Genomic DNA, 21,302 nt, shown 5'->3' with positions numbered 1-21,302 from the left:
CAAGTCTTTCAACTCCTGGATTAAGTTTATTTGTAACTATTTTATTGTTATTGATGCTATGGTAAATGGGATTGTTTTCTTAATTTCCTTTTTGGATAGTTTATATTTTGTCTATAGAAAGACAATGATTTTTGTATGTTGATTTTTTATCCTGCAACTTTGATGAATTCATTTATTAGTTCTAAGAGTTCTTTTGTGGAGTCTTTAGGATTTTCTACATATAAGATCATGTCATCTACAAATAGAGATAAGTTTACTTCTTCTCTTCTGATTTGGATGCCATTTAATTCTTGTTCATGTTTGATTTCTCTGGCTAAGACTTGCAGTACTATGTAGAATAGAAAGGATAAAAGTGAACATTCTTTCCATGTTACAGATCTTAGAGGAAAAGCTTTCAGTTTGTCACCATTGGGTATGATGTTAACTATGGCCTTTTCATTTATGGTCTTTATTGTTTTGAGGTAAGTTCCTTCTATACCCAATTTGTTGAGAGTTTTTATCATGAAAGGATGGTGCCTTTTGTCAAATGCTTTTTCTACAACTATTGGGATGATCGTGTAATTTTTTTCCTTCGTTCTGTTAATGTGATATATCTCATTGAATGATTTGCATATGTTGAATCATCCGTGAATCCCATGGATAAATTACATTAGCCATTGTACATGATCCTTTTAATATGCTGTTGAATTCAGTTATCTAATTTTTATTGAGCACTTTTGCATCTATGTTCATCAGAGATATTGGCCCCTACTTTTTTTTCTTGAGGTGTCTGACTTTGGTAGCAAGGTAATGCTGGCCTCCATTAAGTAAGTTTGGAAGTATTCCATTGTTTTGTGTCAGTCGCAGCCTATTGATAGTGATGCTATCAGCTAGGAATGTCTGGGGGCACCATTTGGGTCCATCCTACTTGTGGCGAGCCCCCATAGACATTTCCCCAGATGGAGCCAGTGTTGTGGCTGGACCGTGCCTTGTGGTTCTTATTAAATCTTAATAAGATGCACCTAAACAACAACCATCAGGAGACTTTGAAAAAAGTAAGATTTATTACTCACAGTACTGGAGGGTACATGGCACACTGGGGGCCGCAGAGTGAGGTTGCAGGTGGAGAGGGAAAGAGCATGGACCTGGGGTTCTGCCTTTACAGGGGTTGAGGGTTGGGTGCCTATGGTTTTGTGGGTTCTCTCTTTACTGGTGAATTTAAAACATAAGAGTGGGAATTAAAGTGACAGAAGGAAAAGGCAGGGTCACTCCAATGGTCAGTTATCTGTGTCACCCAGGGCTTTCTAAAAGGGGAATTGCAGGGATGGGGCAACCTGGCTCTTTATCTAGTTGTGTAACTGGCAATATGTTTATTTGAGATGGGTGTCTTTGAAATGGATGTCTTGGCAATCAAAAGCTTAATGCTTGAGGGGCCAGCCCGGTGGCATAGCGGTTAAGTTCGCTCGCTCCACTTCGGCAGCCCAGGATTCGCAGGTTCGGATCCCAGGGCAGACCGACCCACTGCTTGTCAAGCTATGCTGTGGCAGCGTCCCATATAAAGTAGAGGAAGATGGACATGCATGTTAGCCCAGAGCCAATCTTCCTTAGCAAAAAGAGGAGGATTGGCAACAGAAGTTAGCTCAGGGCTAATCTTCCTCACAAAAAAAAAAAATGCTTAATGCTTGCGAGTCTGTACATCAAGACCAAGTGTGTATTTGTACTGTCAAATGAGTGTGGCAGATGAGTGAAAAAAAATGTTCACACACTGTTGAATTTTTTGTTTCTTTTTTTAATTGTTTGTACCAGGGCTGAAAACCTCAATTAATGTTCATGGCAGTAGGGAAGTTTCTAAGGTCTACATTCTTCCTAATAAACTACTGGAAGACAAAAAATATTACATTATGGTCAAAAAAGCTAATTGTCAGGGACTTACACTGCATCCATATTCTTCTGTTTTGGGAATAGTTTAAGAAGTATTGGCATTAATGTTTCTTTAAATCTATGGTAGAATTCACCTATGAGGTCATCTCATCTTAGACTTTTATTGTTGGGGGTTTTTTGATTACTGATTCAGTCTCCTTAATTGTTATTGGCCTGTGGAAGCTTTCTACTTCTTCTTGATTCAGTCTTGGTAGATTGTATGTTTCTAGGAGTTTATCCCTTTCTTCTTCTTATCCAGTTTATTGGTGTCTGATTGTTCATAATAGTCCCTTATGATCTTTTTTATTTCCATAATATCAGTTATAGTGTCTCCTCTTCCACTTCTGAATTTATTTGAATTTTATCTCTTTTTTTTAGGTATTATAGCCTAGCGTTTCTCAGTGTTGTTTATCTTGTTAAAAAACTAACTCTTAGTTTCATCAATTTTTTCTCTTGTTTTTCTATTCCCTATTTCACTTATTTCTGCTCTAATCTTCCTTCTGCTGACTTTGGGCTTAGTATGTTCTTTGTATAGTTCTTTGAGGTATAAAGTTAGGTGGTTTATTTGAGGACTTTTTTTAAAAAGTAGGTGATTATCACTATAAAATTCCCTTTTAGTACTACTCTGCTGCATCCAATAAGTTTTGGTATAGTGTGTTATGTTGTACATTTTCATTTGTCTTGATATATTTTCAAATATCCTTTTTGATTTCTTCTTTGACCCATGTTTATTCGATGGTGTGTTGTTTAATTTCCATATATTTGTGAGTTTGCCCATTTTACTTTTGTTACTGATTTCTAGTGTCATTCCATTGTGATTGGAAAAAATACTTGGAATTATTTCAGTCTTCTTAAATTTTTTAAGACTTGTTTTTTGACCCAACATGATTTATCCTAGAGAATGTTCCTTGTACACTTGAGAAGAATGGATGTTCTCCTGCTGTTGGGTGAAATGTTCAGTGTCTGTCTGTCGGGTCCATTTTGTCTACAGTGTTATTCAAGTCTGCTGTTTGCTTATTGATTGATTTTTTCTCTGGCTGTTTTTTATTTAAGCTGGGATATTGAAGTGTCCTATTATTAGGACTATTTCTTCCTTCAGTTCTGTCAGTATATACATTATATATTTAGATGCTCTGATGTTGGTTGCATATAAATTTATAATTGTTATATCTTCTTGATGGATTGACCCTTTTATCATTATAAAATGACCTCCTTTCTCTTGTGATCGTGTTTGATTTAAAGTCTATTTGTCTGCCATAAGTATAGCCACTCATACTTTCTTGGTTACAATTATCATGGAATATCTTTTTCCATGCCTTCACTTTCAGCTGATGTGTGTCCTCAAATCTAAAGTGAGTGTCTTGTAGACAGCATATATTTGGACTTTGTTTTTTTTAATCAATTCAGCCACTCTATATCTTTTGAGTGATGAGTTTAATCCCATTTATATTTAAAGTAATTATTGACAGGTAGGGACTTACTATTGCCACTTTTATTGTTTATCTGTTTTGTAGTTTTGTTCCTTTCTTGCTGTCTTCCTTTGTGATTTGATGATTTTTTGTAGTGATATACTTTGATTCTTTTTGTGTGTGTGTGAGGAAGATCAGCCCTGAACTAACATGATTCTTTTTTTAAAATCTTTTTTGTATCTTCTATAGGTTTTTCTTTGTGCTTAACATGAGACTTTCATAAAACTTATAACAGTCTATTTTAATCTGATAACTCAATTTCAGTTGCTCAATTTCAATTGAATTAAAAAACTCTACACTTTTACTCTCCTCCACACACACATTAAATTATGTATGTCAGAATTTACTTCTTTTTATAATATGTATCCATTGACCATTTTGGGGGGTTATAGTTAATCTTCATATTTTTTCTTTTGACTTTTATACTAGGGTTAAACATGATTTATATTCCACCCTTACAGTATTACATTATGCTGTATTTATCTATGTTTTTACCTTTACCTGTGAGATTTATACTTTAATATACTTTTGTGTTACTGTTTAGCCTCCTTCATTTTAACTTGGGGAAATCCCTTTAGCATTTCTTGTAAGGCAGGTCTAGTGGTGATCAACTCCCTCACTTTTTTGTGTGTGGGAAATCTTTATCTCTCCGTTCGTTTTAAAGGACATTTTTGTTTGGAGATAGCATTCTTGGATGGCAGTTTTTTTCATTCAGTACTTGGAATGTATTATCCCATACTTTCCTGGCCTGCAAAATTTCTACTGAAATCCACTTATAGTCTTATAAAAGTTCCCTTTTAAATGACAATTCACTTTTTTGTTGCTGCTTTCAAAATTCTCTCTTTGTCTTTCACAGTTTAATTTTAATATGTCTCAATGTAGAACTCCTTGAGTTTAACTTATTTGGAATACTTTGGGCTTCATAAATCTTCCTCTTTGTCTCTATTCCTTCTGGGATTTTTATACTGTATGTACTGATTTCTTAATTATCCTGTATATCCTGTAGGCTTTCTTCACTCTTTTCCATTCTTTTTTTCATTTTATCCCTTAGACTGGATAATTTTTAATTACCTATATTCAAGTTCACTGATCTTCTTCTCCTCCTCCTCCTCCTCCCCCTCCCCTCCTTCCCCTCCCCTCTTCCTCCTGCCCCCTCCTCCCCCCCCATTGTCGTCGTCTTCTTCTTCTAGATTTTACAACATTGTGGTGAAATTTTAGTTGTACGTTATTGTTTGTCAGTCACCATATAAACTCCTCCCTTCACCCCTTGTGCCCACCCCCAACCTCCTTGCCCCTGGTAACCACCAAACCGTTCTCTCTGTCCATGTGTTAGTTTATCTTCCACATATGAGTGAAATCATGTGGTGTTTATCTTTCTCTGGCTTATTTCACTTAACATAATACTCTCTAGGTCCATCCATGTTGTTGCAAATGGGACAATTTTGTCTGTTTTATGGCTGAGTAGTATTCCATTGTATATATATACCACATCTTTAACTGATTCTTCTTCTTGATGAAGTCTGCTGTTGATGCTCTCTATTGAATTTTCCATTCATTCATTGGATTCTTCAGCTCCATGATTTTGTTTTGTTCTTTTTTATGGTTTCTGTCTCTGTTGAACTTCACATTTTGTTCATTTTTTGTTTTCCTGATTTCCTTTAGTTGTCTATTTGTGTTCTCATATAGCTCCCTGGGCTTCTTTAAGATAATTATGTTGAATTCTTTTTCAGGCAGTTTATAGATCTCTCTTTCTTTTGGTTTGATTACTGGAGTTTTATTTATTTATTTCATTATTATTATTTTACAGTTTCAAGCAATCACAATTGTTAATTTCACTACCAATTTGGAGTGGAGTTTTATTTTATTCCTTTTGTGGTTCCTTATTTTGTTCCTTTCTGTTGTTCTCTGCACATTTGAAGAGGCAGTCACCTCTTCTGTTCCTTGTGGACCATCAGCAAGAAGAGCCCTTTCTCAGTGCCTGCCCAGAAATCTTGGGCAGGCTAGTTGGTGGGGACCATGGGCAGGCCAGATGGCAGCGTCCTTAGATGGGCTGGCTAGCAGAGTCCATGTGTGGGCAGACACCTGGGTCCACAGGAAGACTGTCCTGGTGCCAGAGTCTGCAGATGGTTAAGCATGGTTCCATGGTCATGGGCAGGCCTGGTGCCAAGGTCTACAGGTGAACCTGGTCCACTTCTCTTTTAGTTCATGTTTGCCTGCTATATTTTTTTCCATCCTTTTGCTATTAACCTATTTGTGTCTTCATATTTGAAGGGCATTTTTTGTATACGTATATGCATAAATATAGTTTGTTCGTGCTTTTTATCCAATCTGATCATCTCTGCCTTTTAATTGGGGTGTTCAAGTCATTTACATTTAATGTGATTATTGATAGTAGTAGTATGGTTTATATTTATCATCCCACTATTTGATTTCTGTTTGTACTATATATTCTTTGTTCTCCTTCTCCTCTTTTTCTGCTTTTTCTTGAATTAATTGATTATTTTTCTGAGATTCCATTTTATCTCCCTTTTTTGTATTGACTATACTTTTTGTTTTGCTGTTTTAGTGGTTTCTCTTTCATATATTGTACAACTTTAACTTATTGCAGTCTGCTTTCAAATGATATTTTACTATTTTGTATATAGTATAAGAACCTTACATTAGTTATACTTTTATTTTTACACTCAGAACCTTCATGCTATTGTTGTCATGCATTTTACTTATACATAAGTTATAAAACCTACAATATATTTTTATTATTGTGCTTAATTTTCAGTTATATATTAAGGAAATTGAAAAGAATGTGATATATAGTTACCAATGTAGTTAATATTTTCAGTGCTCTCCATTCCTTTGTTTATATCTAGATTTTCATCTGGTATCATTTTCCTTCTGCCCGATAGACTAGCTTTCACATTTCTTTTAGTGCAGGTCTGCTAGTGATTAATTCTTTTAGATTTTCTATGTCTAAAATAGTCTTTATTTTGTCTTCACTTTTGAAAGATATTGTCACTGGATATAGAATGTTAGGTTTAGGGTGTTGCTCCACTGTCTTTTCACATGCGTTGTTTCCAATAAAATATCTGCTTTCACTTTTGTCTTTTTTTCCTGCATGTACAGTTCTCTTTTTTTGTCACCTTTCAAGGTATTTCTTTAGCAGTGGTGTTTTTTTGCAGTTTGATGATGATCTTCCTTGGGGGTAGTTTCCTTCTTGATCTTTGGGTCTGTTGAGCTTCTTGAATGTGTAGGTTTATCGTTGTCATCAAATTTGGAAAATTTTTGGCCATTATTTGTTCACTTGTTCTTATGTCCCAAACCACTTAGGGCCTCCAACTATACCTATAGTATGGCACTAGAAGCTGTATCACAGCTTGATGTTGCTTTGTTCTTTCAGATGCTCATTTCTGCAGTTTGTTTTCTATTGTTTCTATTGCTGTGTCTTCAAATTAACTTTTTTTCCTTTTACGATGTCTAATCTGTAAATCTCATCAAGTGTATTTTCATTTTACAAATTGTAGGTTTTATCTCTAGAAGTTCTGTTTGTCTTTCAAATCTTTTATATCTTAACTTTTTCAACATATGGCATACACTGTATTATAATAATCATTTTAATGTGTTTGATCATTTCACCGTGTGTGTAAGTTCTAGGTTGATTTCAATTGATTGATTGCTGTCTTCATTATAGGTCATATTTTCATACATCTTTACATTTTTGGGTTCTGGCTATTTCTGCATTCCATGAAATACTCTTTATCTTTGTATCTGAAAGAATTAAGTACTTTGAAATGGTTTGACTTTTTCATTTATGCATTCCTTAGTCTACAGTTAATTATTCCTCACTATTGAGGCAAAACCCTTCTTAGTAATCTACCCAATGCCCTGTGAATCTTGAAATTTTCTAGTCTGGCTGGTGGAAACAAGCACCCTTCCTGGATCTAGGTGAGTGCCAAGGACTGTGCCCTCTAATCCTTAAATGATTTTTTCTCCAGCCTCAGGTAGTTTCCTCACATGCTTATGTTGATCGGTTCTTCTTTGAATGCTCTAGGGGATCCACTTTCGATCTTCAGATTTCTCTCTGCATACCTCTGTATCCTCTCCAGTATTCTATCCCTTCACCTCACTAGACTCTCAGCTTCCATCTACTGGTAGACTGCTGGACTCTGCCTGAGTTACTCATCTCTGTGCCGTGGCTTGAAACTCTTACCTTGCTAAGCTGGGGCAATCATGTTTTCCAAGTTGTTCTCCAACTCTCAGGAATCACTATCCTTTGTTTCCTGATGTCTATTATAAACATTTGTTTCACATGTAATACGTCACATCCCCCATTTTCCAGGCCCTTTGTTTTAATCATAATGATGATGTTAATCCATAATTATTTCTATGTACCTTTATTTTTTTTTCTTATCTTCCTTTACAAAGGCTTCATTAAAGCAGGGACTATGTGTGACTTATGCCTAGATGTAACCCTAGCACATAGCACAATGCCTGATACATAGTTGGCATTCAGTAAATAGTTGTTGAATGAAGAATAATAACCCCTGGCTTAATTGATTGGACTTGGTGACTTATTGCAGACAGTAGTTAATAGTGATGGAGAAGTGTAGGGTTATATGCAGGTTTATGGTTGTACATCTAGCTGAATTTTGGGGCCATTCCCTGACCTAGGGACTATAGTTGAATATATTTTCAGGGGATGATGAGCAGAGTTTTAAACATTGAATTTGAGATGTTTATAAGTATTTAAACTTATGTTTCTGGTAGGCTTTTGGAGAGGCAGAGCTATAGCTTTGGGAAGAGATAGTGACTGAAACAAATTGTAGTATTATCAGCATCTATAAGGTAATTTAATTCATGGAAAACAATTAGATTCTCTAAGGCAGTTGTTTTCAGCTAGGGATGATTGTGTCCTCCCAGAGGATATCTAACAATATCTGGAGATATTTTGGTTGTCACAACCAAAGGAGGAAGAGGTAAGGAGAGGAGTGCTACTGGCATCTAGAAGGTAGAGGCCAGGGAAGCTGCTAAACATCCTACAAGGCACAGGAGAGCCCTCCAAAACAAAGAATTCTTTAATCCAAAGCATCAGTAATACTACTGTTGAGAAGCCCAGGCCTAGGGAGAGTTTTGAGACATACTGTTCTGGATTGTCGCTTGTCGACTTGGCAATACTACCACATCTTTCTAAGGTTTCTCCTGCATTGCAAAGGAGAACTCATAAGCTGCATTCCCGAAAATTCCCTTCTCTGTTCGCTTTCTAGTTAGGATTTCCACTGAGGGGTACAGATAGACAGACACATAGGCAGATTTTAGATTCACCTAGGTGAGTTCTTGGGAACCACAGGCTTTCTAATTTCAGGTTGAAATAGTAGAAGTTTCCAAGAGACCCTTCAGAAGGATTGCCAAACATGTTCTATAAAGGACCAGATAAATATTTTAGGCTCTATGGGGCACATACATTATCTATTGCATATTCTGTTTTATTTTGTTTTGTTTTAACAAGCCTTTAAAAATGTAAAAACCATTGTTAGCTCATTGGCTATGCAAAAACAGATAAGGGACCAGATTTGAGTTTTCCAACTTCTGCTTAGAGTCTCCAGAATTTCTGGGCATGCTCTTTTGAATCACCAACCTTCTAGCTGAAATCATGGCATCAACTTTTCTGATCATTGGTGGCATCTTCTGTGAGCTTCCACAGCTCTTGCTACAGTTGAGTAAGCCCATAATTACTGTATTACACTCACCATACATAAAATATAGAGGAGTCTCCATTTTCCTTACCAAATGTAGACAGATATGCATACCACTGTGCCTTCACCCTTATTGTGACTAATGTACAAGCTCAGTGCACCTACCAGTATTGTTCCTTCTTCACAACATCATCTTTTTTTTTAACAACATGAGTTTGATGATATAATTTTGTTTTTTCTCAAGATAGAGGATATGAGTGTTGTTCTTTCATAAGTGATAGTGACAGATATCAAATTATTCTTTCTTTTATCCCACAGGAATTTGGTGACAAAGTAGCAGTAAACAACATGTCTTTGAATTTATATAAGGGGCAGATCACTATTCTTCTAGGACAAAATGGGGCAGGAAAAACCACAACCTTATCTATTCTCACAGGTATGTATTCAGCTCTGTCCAGAATAGAAGTCAGGTTCCTTCTAAGACTGTAAAGCAATCAACAACTTGTGGTGTTGAGTATGTTGTCATTTCAGTCTTGCAGTTATTATTACAATTTCAATTATTTACAACCAAGATGCTCCAGGTGATGTAATAAATTCAGTCATTTATTCAATGAAAATTTTATATGCCATTTCTTTTTATAGGAATTTATAATAAGTGGTCATTACAACATTGCTACACAATTTTACACTCTGGTGAACATCCAGACAGGGAGCCTGAAACTTACAATACACCATATGTAAGAAGGGAGATGTTATATAAAATATGCTATTCAACCAATAGAATGACACCTAACACGTTTGGGGAGGGGGTGAGGAATGGGGAAGTGACATCAAATCTGAAGCAAATACGAGGTATAAAGGACTGTGAAGGAAAGGAAACAAGAATATTATAGGTATAAGCAAAGACCAGGAGGTTTGAAAGCATGGAACATCTATATGACTAGATCAGAGAAGGCATTTAAATAGTGGCAAAAGATGAAGCTGGTTGATTAATCAAAAGGTCAAATCATAAAAGGTTTTGAGGAAGCCATGCTGTGTAGTTTAGAATCTAATGCTGAGAGTAGTGATAAGCCATGGAAGAATATTTTATGAAAATTTGTACTTTAGAAACTGCATTCACCAGAAAGGAAGAATGGATGAGGAATACTAGAGACCATTAGGATAGTGAATCCCATGTTGTGTGTGAGGTTAGTATAACTGCTATAGGCTGGAGCAGGGCGGAGCCTAGTAGTTGAGATAAAATATCCTCTCCTTTGGCACAAAAATAATGCCAAAACTGAGGAGTGATGTCAGCATCATTGCGCAGTGAGCTCTTCCCTTAGTCTCTCCCCACTAAGATATAACAAAAAGGACATTCATAAACCAACAGAGGACATTCAGACAACACTATAGATTTCTGAGAGATCCACACAGCCATACATCTGAAGGTGGGGGTACTGGACCCCCCAGGAGGCAGTGGAAAGAGGTAAGGAGATCTCCTCTCCCTCCCCCTCCAGTGATCTAGGGTGCAGGATGGCGGCCAGTGCACGACATTGAGAGGGGAAGGGGAAAGAGGCAGCTCTCCGCAGAAATGCTTGTGCTCTTGGAGTTGCCTCCAAGCCTGTGGAAATGCCCCACACCAAAGCAGCTAAGTAGTCACAGGGGCGTCCACTCCACACCAAGCCAAGCAGCACAAGCTGGCAGACAGTGAGTGCAGAGTGGGAGCACATGAAGTCATGCACACGAAAGAAAGCACTCCTCGTCACCTCCCACCTGGCACACCAGCTCAGCCGGTCAGCCAGAACAGGGGATCCCTGCCAGAGCCCCTGCGCATACATGTGTAAAGTAGCAGCAGCCAGTGGGCAAATGCAGATGGACCCATCGGCACAGCTTCCAGTGACAAGGCATATCTGCCAGGGTTCACAGAGCGCTCAGAAGACACAGCTCCTGTCCCCCATCCCCCGGAGTGGTGGCAGGTGGAATCTGCAACCAGATGCTACCACTATGCAGCAGTGCAAGTCTACCCCATAAAATAGTACGAAGAGGTATAATAACACTCCAGACCAGAAGGAAAATGACAAGTAGCCAGAAATCAGTCCTGAAGACACAGAAACTTGCAATCTAAATGACAGAGAATTCAAAATGGCCATCATAAAGAAACTGAATGAGTTACAAGAAAACTCAGAAACACAGTTTAATGATCACAGGAATAAAATTAATGAACAGAGGGAATTCTTCACAAAAGAGATTGAAACTATTAAAAAAAAACAGTCAAATGTTGGAGATGAAGAACACAATGAATGAGATAAAGCAAAATCTAGAGTCTTTAGAAAATAGAGCTGATATTATGGAGGACAGAATCAGTAATTTAGTGGACAGAAATATAGAAATGTTGCAGATGGAGGAGGAGAGAGAACTAAGACTAAAAAGAAATGAAGAAATTCTCCAAGAAATATCTGACTAAATTAGGAAATGCAACATAAGATTTGTAAGTATTCCAGAGGGAGAAAGGAACAGAGAGCTTGTTCAAAGAAATAATAGCTGAGAACTTCCCAAACCTGGGGAAGGATTTGGAATTACATGTAAATGAAGCCCGTAGAACTCCTAATTACATCAATATAAAAAGACCTCCAGGGCATATATTAGTAAAACTGGCAAAAGTCAATGACAAAGAAAAAATATTAAGGGCAGCAAGGCAGAAGAAAATAGTTTACAAAGGATCCCCTGTCAGGCTTTCAGCAGATTTCTCAGCAGAAACCTTACAGGCTAGGAGAGAGTGGAATGATATATTCAAAATTCTGAAACTTTCAGCCAAGAATACTCTATCCAGTGAAATTATCCTTCAGATACAATGGAGAAATAAAAACATTCATCACCACGAGACCCCCCCCCACAAGAAATAATCAAGAAGGTCCTCATACATGAAAAAAAAAAGAAAGGGTTTACAAAGTCTTGAGCAAGGAGATAAATAGACAAAATGAGAAAATTGCAGCTCTCTATCAGAACAGGTTAGCAAACAATTATAACATTAAAGGGGAGGAAAGCATCAAAAATAACTATAATCACTTCATTTTAATCGTAAACTCAGCACAAAATGGAATAAGTTGTGACAAGAATAACTTAGATGGGGAAGAGGAGAGGGATGGAACCTGCTTAGATTAAAGAAATAAGAGACTATCAGAAAATGGACCATCTCATCTGCAATGTCTTTTATACAGACCTCACAGTAACCACTAAATAAAATATCAGAACAGAGATACAAATGATAAATAAAGAGAAAACTGAGAAAAGCTTCATAGAGAAACATCAAACTGAACTGGCAGTTGGAAATACATGGGATGAGAAACAAGGAAAATACAGAACAACCAGAAAACAAGTGAGAAAATGGCAGTTAGGCCCTCATATATCAATAATCACTCTAAATGTAAATGGATTGAATTCTCCAATCAGAAAACAAAGAGTGGCAGGATGGATTAAAAAACAAGACCCAACAATATGCTGCCTCCAGGAAACACATCTCAGCTCTAAAGACAAACACAGGCTCACAGTGAATGGATGGAAGATGATACTCCAAGCTAATGCCAAACAAAAGAAAGCAGGTGTTGCCATACTTATATCAGATGCGGTAAACTTCAAGATAAAAAAGGCAGTGAGAGACAAAGAGGGGCGGTATATAATGATAAAAGGGACACTCCACCAAGAGGACATACCACTTATAAATATATATGCACCTAATATAGGAGCACCAGAGTACATAAAGCAACTATTAACAGACCTAAATGGAAAAATTAACAGCAACACAATAATAGTAGGGAACCTCAACATGCCACTTACATCAATGGATAGATCATCCAGACAGAAATTCAACAAAGAAATAGTGAAATTAAACAAAAAACTAGACCAGATGGACTTAATAGATATGTATAGAACACTCCATCCAAAATCAGCAGAATGCACATTCTTCTCAGGTGCACGTGGAACATTCTCAAAGGTAGACCATATGTTGGGAAACAAGGCAAGCCACAATAAATTTAAGAAGATTTAAATCATATCAAGCATCTTTTCTAACCATAATGCTATGAAACTAGAAATGAACCATAAGAAAAAAGTTGGGAAAGTGACAAACATGTGGACACACAACAACATGCTACTGAACTACCAATGATCAATGAAGAAATAAAAGATATCTGGAGACAAATGAAAATGAAAATACACCATACCAACTCATATGGGATGCAGCAAAAGTGGTCCTAAGAGGGAAACTCATAGCAATACAGATGCACCTTAACAAACAAGAAAAATCTCAAATAATAAATCTTAAAATACACCTAACTGAACTAGAAAAAGAACAAACAAAGCCCAAAGTCAGCAGAAGGAGGTAAATAATAAAAATTAGAGCAGAAACAATTGAAATAGAAACCAAGAAAAACAGTAGAAAGGATCAATGAAACTAAGAGATGGTTCTTTGACAAAATAAACAAAATTGACAAATCCTTAGCCAGACTCACTAATAAAAAGAGAGAGGTCTCAAATAAAATTAGAAATGAAAGAGGAGAAATTACAATGGATACCACAGAAATACAAAGGATTATAAGAATACTGTGAAAAACTATATGCCAACAAATTAGACAACCTAGAAGAAATGGATAAATTCCTACACTCATACAACCTGCCAAACTGAATCAAGAAGAAGTAGAGGCTCTGAATAGACCAGTCACAAGTAAAGAGATTGAAACAGTAATCAAAAACCTCCCAAAAAATAAAAGTCCAGATGGCTTCTGTGGAGAATTCTACCAAATATTCAAAGAAGATTTAATACCTGTCCTTCTCAAAATATTCCAAAAAATTGAAGAAGACGGAATACATCCTAACTCATTCTACAAGGCCAACATCACCATGATCCCAAAGGCAGATAAAGAAAACACAAAGAAGGAAAATTACAGGCCAATATTGCTGATGAAAATAGATGCCATAATCCTCAACAAAGTATTGGCAAACCGAGTACATTAGAAGGGTCATACACCGTGATCAAGTAGGATTTATACCAGGGATGCAGGGATGGTTCAACATCCACAAATCAAGCAGACTGATATACCACATTAACAAAACGAGGAATAAAAACTGCATGATCATCTCAGTAGATGCAGAGAAAGCATTTGACAAGATCCAACATCCATTTATGAAAAAAAAATGTCAGTAAAATGGATATAGAAGGAAAGTACCTCAACATAATAAAGTCCATATATGACAAACCCACAGCCAAGGTCATGCTCAATCGGGAAAAACTGAAAGTCATCCCTTTGAGAATAGGAACAAGACAATGGTGCCTGCTCTCACCACTCTTATTCAGTGTAGTACTGGAGGTTTTTGCCAGAGCAATTAGGCAAGAAAAAGAAATAAAAGGTATCCAAATTGGCAAGGAAGAAGTGAAACTCTTGCTAATTGCAGATGACATGATTCTATATATGGAAAACCCTAAAGAATCCATTGGAAAACTATTGGAAATAATCAATAACTACAGCAAAGTTGCAGGGTACAGAATCAACTTACAAAAGTCAGTTGCATTTCTAAACTGTAATAACGAACTAGCAGAAAGAGAATTCAAGAATACAATCCCATTTACATTCTCAACAAAAAGAATAAAATATCTAGGAATAGATTTTACCACGGAGGTGAAAGACCTATACAATGAAAAGTATAAGGCGTTATTGAAAGAAATCAATGATGACATAAAAAAATGGGATGATATTCTATGCACATAGATTGGAAGAATAAACATAGTTAAAATGTCCATACTACATAAATCAATCTACATATTCAATGCAATCCCAATCAGAATCCCAATGACATTCTTCACAGAAATAGAACAAAGAATTCTAAAATTCACATGGGGCAACAAAAGACCCCAAATAGCTAAGGCAATCCTGAGAAAAAAGAACAAAGCTGGAGGCGTCACAGTCCCTGACTTCAAAATATAGTACAAAGCTATAGTAATCAAAACAGCATGGTGCTGGTACAAAAACAGACACACAGATCAATGGAACAGAGTCAAAAGCCCAGAAATAAAACCACATATCTATGGACAGCTAATCTTTGACAAAGGAGGCAAGAGCATACAATGGAGAATGGAAAGTCTCTTCAATAAATGGTGTTGGGGAAACTGGACAGCCACATGCAAAAGAATGAAAGTAGACCATTATGTTACACCATACACAAAAATTAACTCAAAATGGATTAAAGACCTGAAGGTGAGATGTGAAACCATAAAACTCCTAGAAGAAAATATAGGCAGTACACTCTTTGACATCGACCTTAGAAACATTCTTTTGAATACCGTGTCTACTCAGGCAAGGGAAACAAAAAAAAAAAACAATAAACAAATGGGGCTACATAAGACTAAAGAGCTTCTGCAAGGCAAAAGAAACCAGGAACAAAACAAAAAGACAACCCACTAATTGGGAGAAAATACTTGCAATTCATGTGTTTGACAAGGGGTTAATTTCCAAAATATATAAAGAACGCACACAACTCAACAACAATAAAACAACCCGATCAAAAAATGAGCAGAAAATATGAACAAACTCTTTTCCAAAGAAAGTATACAAATGGCCAATAGGCACCTGAAAAGATGTTCAACATCACTAATCATTAGGGAAATGCAAATCAAAACTACAATGAGATATCACCTTACACTCTTTAGAATGGCTATAATTACCAAGACAAAAAACAACAAATGTTGGAGAGGATGTGGAGAAAAGGGAGCCCTCATACACTACTGGTGGGATTGCAAACTGGTGCAGCCACTATGGAAAATAGTATGGAGAGTTCTCAAAAAACTAAAAATAGAAATTCCATATGACCCAGCTATCCCACTCCTGGGTATTTATCCAAAGAACTTGAAGTCAACAATTCAAAGAGACTTATGCCCCCTGTGTTCACTGCAGCATTATTCACAATAGCCAAGACGTGGAAACAACCCAAGTGTCCATTGACTGATGAATGGATAAAGAAAATGTAGTATATATATACAATGTAATGCTACTGAGCCATAAAAAAAGACAAAATCGTCCCATTTGCAATAACATGGATGGACCTTGAGGGCATTATGTTAAGCAACATAAGCCGGAAAGAGAAAGACAAATACCGCATGATTTCACTCATGTGTGGAAGATAAACAAACACATGGACAAAGAGAACAGATTAGTGGTGTCCAGAGGGGAAGGGGATTAGGGGTTGGGCATAAGGGGTAAAGGGGCACATATATATGGTGACTGACAAATAATAATGTAGAACTGAAATTTCGCAATGTCATAAACTATTATCACCTCAATAAAATAATTTAAAAGAGAGAGAAAGAGGGGGAGGGAATGAATGAAAGAGGGGAAGAAAGAAGGAAGGAAAGAAATGTATTAGGGAAAAGCCAAGATATTTTGACATTTTCAAAACAAATTGATAATGCAGAAAAAAAATGATGCCAAAACTAAGTTTAGAGGGGCAGATACTACCCACATTCTCTGCTATTTTATATATTTGAACTGACTCCCTCTAAATCCCAGTTAAAACTCTTCTTAAAAGAATGACTACCTAGCTAACATCACAGGGTTATGATTTGAATTATCATTACTCTCATGATAATATATATAGTTGATATACACTGCATAAGTTATCTTGGAACACACTCCATGCTTTACGTGTTACATCAAAACATATGCCCTTTCCCGTCTGCATGTGCTCATGCCCTTTCTCTCATTGGGAATGCCTGAATCCACTCGCCACATATTGAAATCCTATTCATACACTAAGATGCAGCTCAAAAGCAGCCATGTAGAGCAGAATAGCAGAGGAGGTGCCTCCAAGTTCCAGTCCCTTCACAAGACATAATTGATAAATAAACACAAAATGTTAAAACAAATTTTGTCAGAAATCTGGTAACAAGCAGAGATTTACAGCAATCAAGCAATGCTAAATGAAGAAAAGGGCAACTTAAAAAGTGTTGGTGGTGAGAGTGACATCAGCAATGTGCTGGACTTGGAAGCTCCAGGGCCTCACTCCCCACAGAGACGCTGAGTTAACAACAGTATACAGACAAAAATACCTTTTCGAGAGGTCTAGAAACCAGTTTGGAAGCTGCAGCATGCAAATGAATGCAGAGACAATATCAAAAAGGGTAGGATGTTTGTGGCATTTTCTCACCCTAATCCCTTCCTCATATGGCATGGCACAATCAGGAGGAAACGTCCAAATTCCAAGCTCCTCTGTCAGGACAGAAAGAAAAGACTGGAACTTGTGTCCAATGTTCTGGCTTGTCTGAGGGCTGCCCAAGGGACTGGTTTCTGTTTTGCCTAACAGAGCACTAATGGGAGTGGCTGCATGGTATGACTGTCAGGTTGGAATCCACAGGAAAAAAGAAGCAGGCTCTGCAGCACTTTAAAGTGCTTTAAACTTATTTTTGATGCTGGGCAATAGAGTGGTCTTCTCTTAAGATTAGTGAATTTCTGGGCCGGCCCTGTGGCTTGGTGGTTGAGTGCGCGCGCTGCGATGCTGGTGGCCCGGGTTCGGATCCCGGGTGCGCATCGAGGCACCACTTCTCCGTTCATCCTGAGGCCGAGTCCCACATACAGCAACTAGAAGGATGTGCAGCTACGACACACAACTATCCACTGGGGCTTTGGGGGGAAAAATAAAATAAATAAAATCTTTAAAAAAAATAAAAAATAAAAAAAAAAAATAAAGCAGTAGGAAGTCTGAAGTTCTGCAGGCAAATGCCACGGGAGCAACAGATTACAGGCAGAGAAATACAATAGAAACTGAAACCAAAACCACCAAGCCACTTATGGAAATTAAGATAATGAAAAGCAACTGTATATACTGGAATAAAAGCACATGCACCACCCCAGAGAAGACTTATCCCCAGAAAAGGTTTGCAAGGTCCTAAAACCTCTAGCTGGGCTGATTGGTAAAGGACTCCCCCTGCAGGAAGCCAGTCTCTAAAGACCAGGAAAGGTGTCCATTTTTTAAATGTTTAAATCTCAACAGAACATTATAAAGCATACAAAGAAACAAGGAAACATGCCCCAATCAAAAGAACAAAACAGAGCTCGACCCTTAAGAAACAAAGATCTCTGAATTACCTGACAAAAAAAATCATGTTAAAATTGTTCAGTGATCTAAAAGAGAGCACAAATAGAGAACTAAATAAAATGAGGAAAATGATGCATGAACAAAAAATAGTAACAGAGATATAAATTATTTTTTAAAAACCCAAGCAAATTGTAGATATGAAAAATATAACTACATTGAAAATTTCATTAGAAGGTTTCAATAGCAAACTTGATCAGGCATAAAAATGAATCAGTGAACTTGAAGAGAGGTCATTTGAAATTATCAACTTGGAGCAGTAAAAAGAAAAAAGAATGAAGAAAAGTGAAAAGAGCCCAAGTGACTTATGGGATACCAGCAAGTGGACTACTGTATGTATTGTGGGAGTCCCAGAGATGAGAGAGAGAAAGTGATGGAGTGTTTATTTAAAGAAATAATGGCTGAAAACTTCCCATATTTGAGAAAAGAAATAGACATACAAATTCAAGAAGGTCAACTGTAAAAGTAAACTGTAAAAGTAACCCACAAGACACACGTTATAATCAATCTCTAAAAATGTAAGAGTAAAGTGACTCTTTAATTGCAATGGAGTCTCTGTGAGATTTTCAGCTGATTTTTCAGGAGAAACCTTGAAGGGTAGAAGGTAGTGGTGTCATATGTTCAAAGTGCCGAAATTTAAAAAAACTGCAACCAAGAAAACTATATCTGTCAAAACTGTACTTCAGAAGTGAAGGAAAAATTAAGATTTTCCCAGTTAAACTAAAGCTTAAAGAATTTACTACCACCAGACCTCTCCTACAAGAAATACTAAAGGGAGTCCTTCAACTTGAAATGAAGGACACTAGACAGCAACACAAAGCCATATAAAAATATAAACTTCTCTGATAAAGGTAACTGTATGGACAAATATAGAAATATGTTTTATTCTAATTTTGGTGCATAAATTCACTTTTAACTCATATAGAACTTAAAAGACAAAAGCATAAAAACCATAAATCTATGTTAATAAGAACACAATATATAAAGATGTAATTTGTCTTTATAAACAGAACTACATGAGATATCACCTCACGCCCATCTGATTGGCTGTAATTGCCAAGACAAAAAATAACAAATATTGGAGAGGATGTGGAGAAAAGGAAACCCTCATACACTGCTGGTGGGAATGCAAACCAGTGCAGCCATTATGGAAAACAATATGGAGATTTCCCAAATAATTAAAAATAGAAATACCATACGATCCAGCTATCCCACTACTGGGTATTTATCCAAAGAACTTGAAATCAACAATTCAGAGAGATTTATGCACCCCTATATTCATTGCAGCATTATTCACAATAGACAAGACATGGAAGAAACCCAAGAGCCTTTCAGCTGATGAATGGGTAAAGAAGATGTGACATATATACACAATGGAATACTACTTAGCCATAAAAAAGACAAAATCGTCTCATTTGCAACAACATGGATGGACCTTGAGGGTATGATGGTAAGTGAGATAAGCTAGACAGAGAAAGTCAAACACTGCATGATTTCACTCATATGTGGAAGATAAACAAACATATGGATAAAGGGAACAGATTAGTCATTACCAGAGGGGAAGGGAGTTGGGGGGTGGGCAAAGGGGTTAGAGGGGCACATATGCATGTTGATGGATAAAAAGTAGACTACTGGTGGTGAGCCCCAAGCAGTCCATACAGAAACAAATAATAATGTGCATCTGAAATTACACATTTATAAACCATTATGACCTCAGTAAAATAACTGAAATAAAAAAGAAAATAGAGGACTTCAACAAAACTGTAGACAATTGGACCTAACAGACATATACAGAACACTCAACCCAACAACAGCAGAATACACATTCTCAAGTGCACATGGAACATTCTCTAGGAGAAATCACAGTTTTTCCACAAAACAAATCTTAATAATTTCTTCTTTTTTTAGCAGGGAAAGATTCACCCTGAGCTAACATCTGTTACCAATCTTCCTCTTTTTTTTTCCCTCCCCAAAGCCTCAGTACATGGTTGTATATCCCAGTTGTAAGTCGTTGTAGTTCTTCTATGTGAGCCACCACCATTGCATGGCAGCTGACAGATGGGAGGTGTGGTTCTACGACCTGAAAGCAAACCTGGGCTGCCAAAGCAGTGGGTGCCAAACTTTAACCACTAGGTCATAAGGGCTGGCTCTTAATAAATTTTAAGATAATGAAATTATACAAAGTATCTTTCTCTATCACAATGGAATGAAACTAGGAATCAATAGAGGAAGGAAAACAGGAAGATCCACAAAAATGTGGAAATTAAACAACACACTCTTAAACAACCGATAGGTAAAAGAAGAAATCACAAGGAAATTAGAAAATATCTCAAGAAAATTTAAAATGAAAACACAACATACCAAAACTTATGGGATGCATCAAAATCAGTGCAAGATGGGCTTTTATAGTTGTAACTGTTTACGTTAAAAAGAAGAAAACTCCCATATCAACAACCTAACTTTTACCTCAAAGAACCAGAAAAAGAATAATGAACTATACCCAAATATACTAGAAGGAAAGATATAATGAAGATTACAGTGGAAGTAAACAACGGAGAGAATGGAAAACATAGCAAAAAATAAACAAAACTAAGAGTTGGTTTTTGAAAAGATCAACAAAATTGAAAAAAAATAAAATTCATATAACTAAAGTCAAAATGAGAGCTGGGACATTATGACCCATGCGACAGAAATAAAATGGATTTTAAGAAAATACTACAAACAACTGTTTGCTAGAAAATTTTATTACCTGGAAGAAATGGATAAATTCTTAGAAACACAACCTACCAAGACTGAATCATGAATAGAAAATCTGAACAGACCTATAGCTACTAAGGAGATTGGACAGTAGTCAAAAACTTCTCAAAAGAAGAGCTCAAGGCAAGATGACTTCATTGGATAATTCTACCAAACATTTAAAGAAAAATTAACACCAGTCCTCTTCAAATTCTGTGAAAAAATTGAAGAGGGTACACTTATTACGTCATTCTATAAAGCCTGCATTACCCTGATACCAAAGCCAGACTAGGACACTACAGACCAAAATCCCTTATCAACATAAGTGCAAAAGGCCTCAAAACCAAAACTGAAAAACTGAATTCAACAACACATTAAAAAGATCATACACCAT

At 36.7% G+C, this 21,302-nt stretch overlaps 1 protein-coding gene across 1 annotated transcript in view; it reads left to right on the top strand.

Annotated features, from left to right (window-relative positions):
• The window catches only part of LOC106800148 (phospholipid-transporting ATPase ABCA3-like), a 204,275-nt gene that overhangs the window by 48,159 nt on the left and 134,814 nt on the right, over window positions 1-21,302 (top strand). The window contains 1 exon segment of the mRNA XM_087417083.1: window positions 9,374-9,491. Within this exon segment, the coding sequence (XP_087273209.1) occupies window positions 9,374-9,491 (118 nt within the window).

Source organism: Ceratotherium simum, chromosome 26 (assembly GCF_057802395.1).
Source record: "Ceratotherium simum simum isolate JZ-2026a chromosome 26, ASM5780239v1, whole genome shotgun sequence".
Taxonomy (NCBI): domain Eukaryota; kingdom Metazoa; phylum Chordata; class Mammalia; order Perissodactyla; family Rhinocerotidae; genus Ceratotherium; species Ceratotherium simum.
Note: the sequence above shows the minus strand (reverse complement) of the source record. Positions and strands in the feature narration are given on the sequence as shown.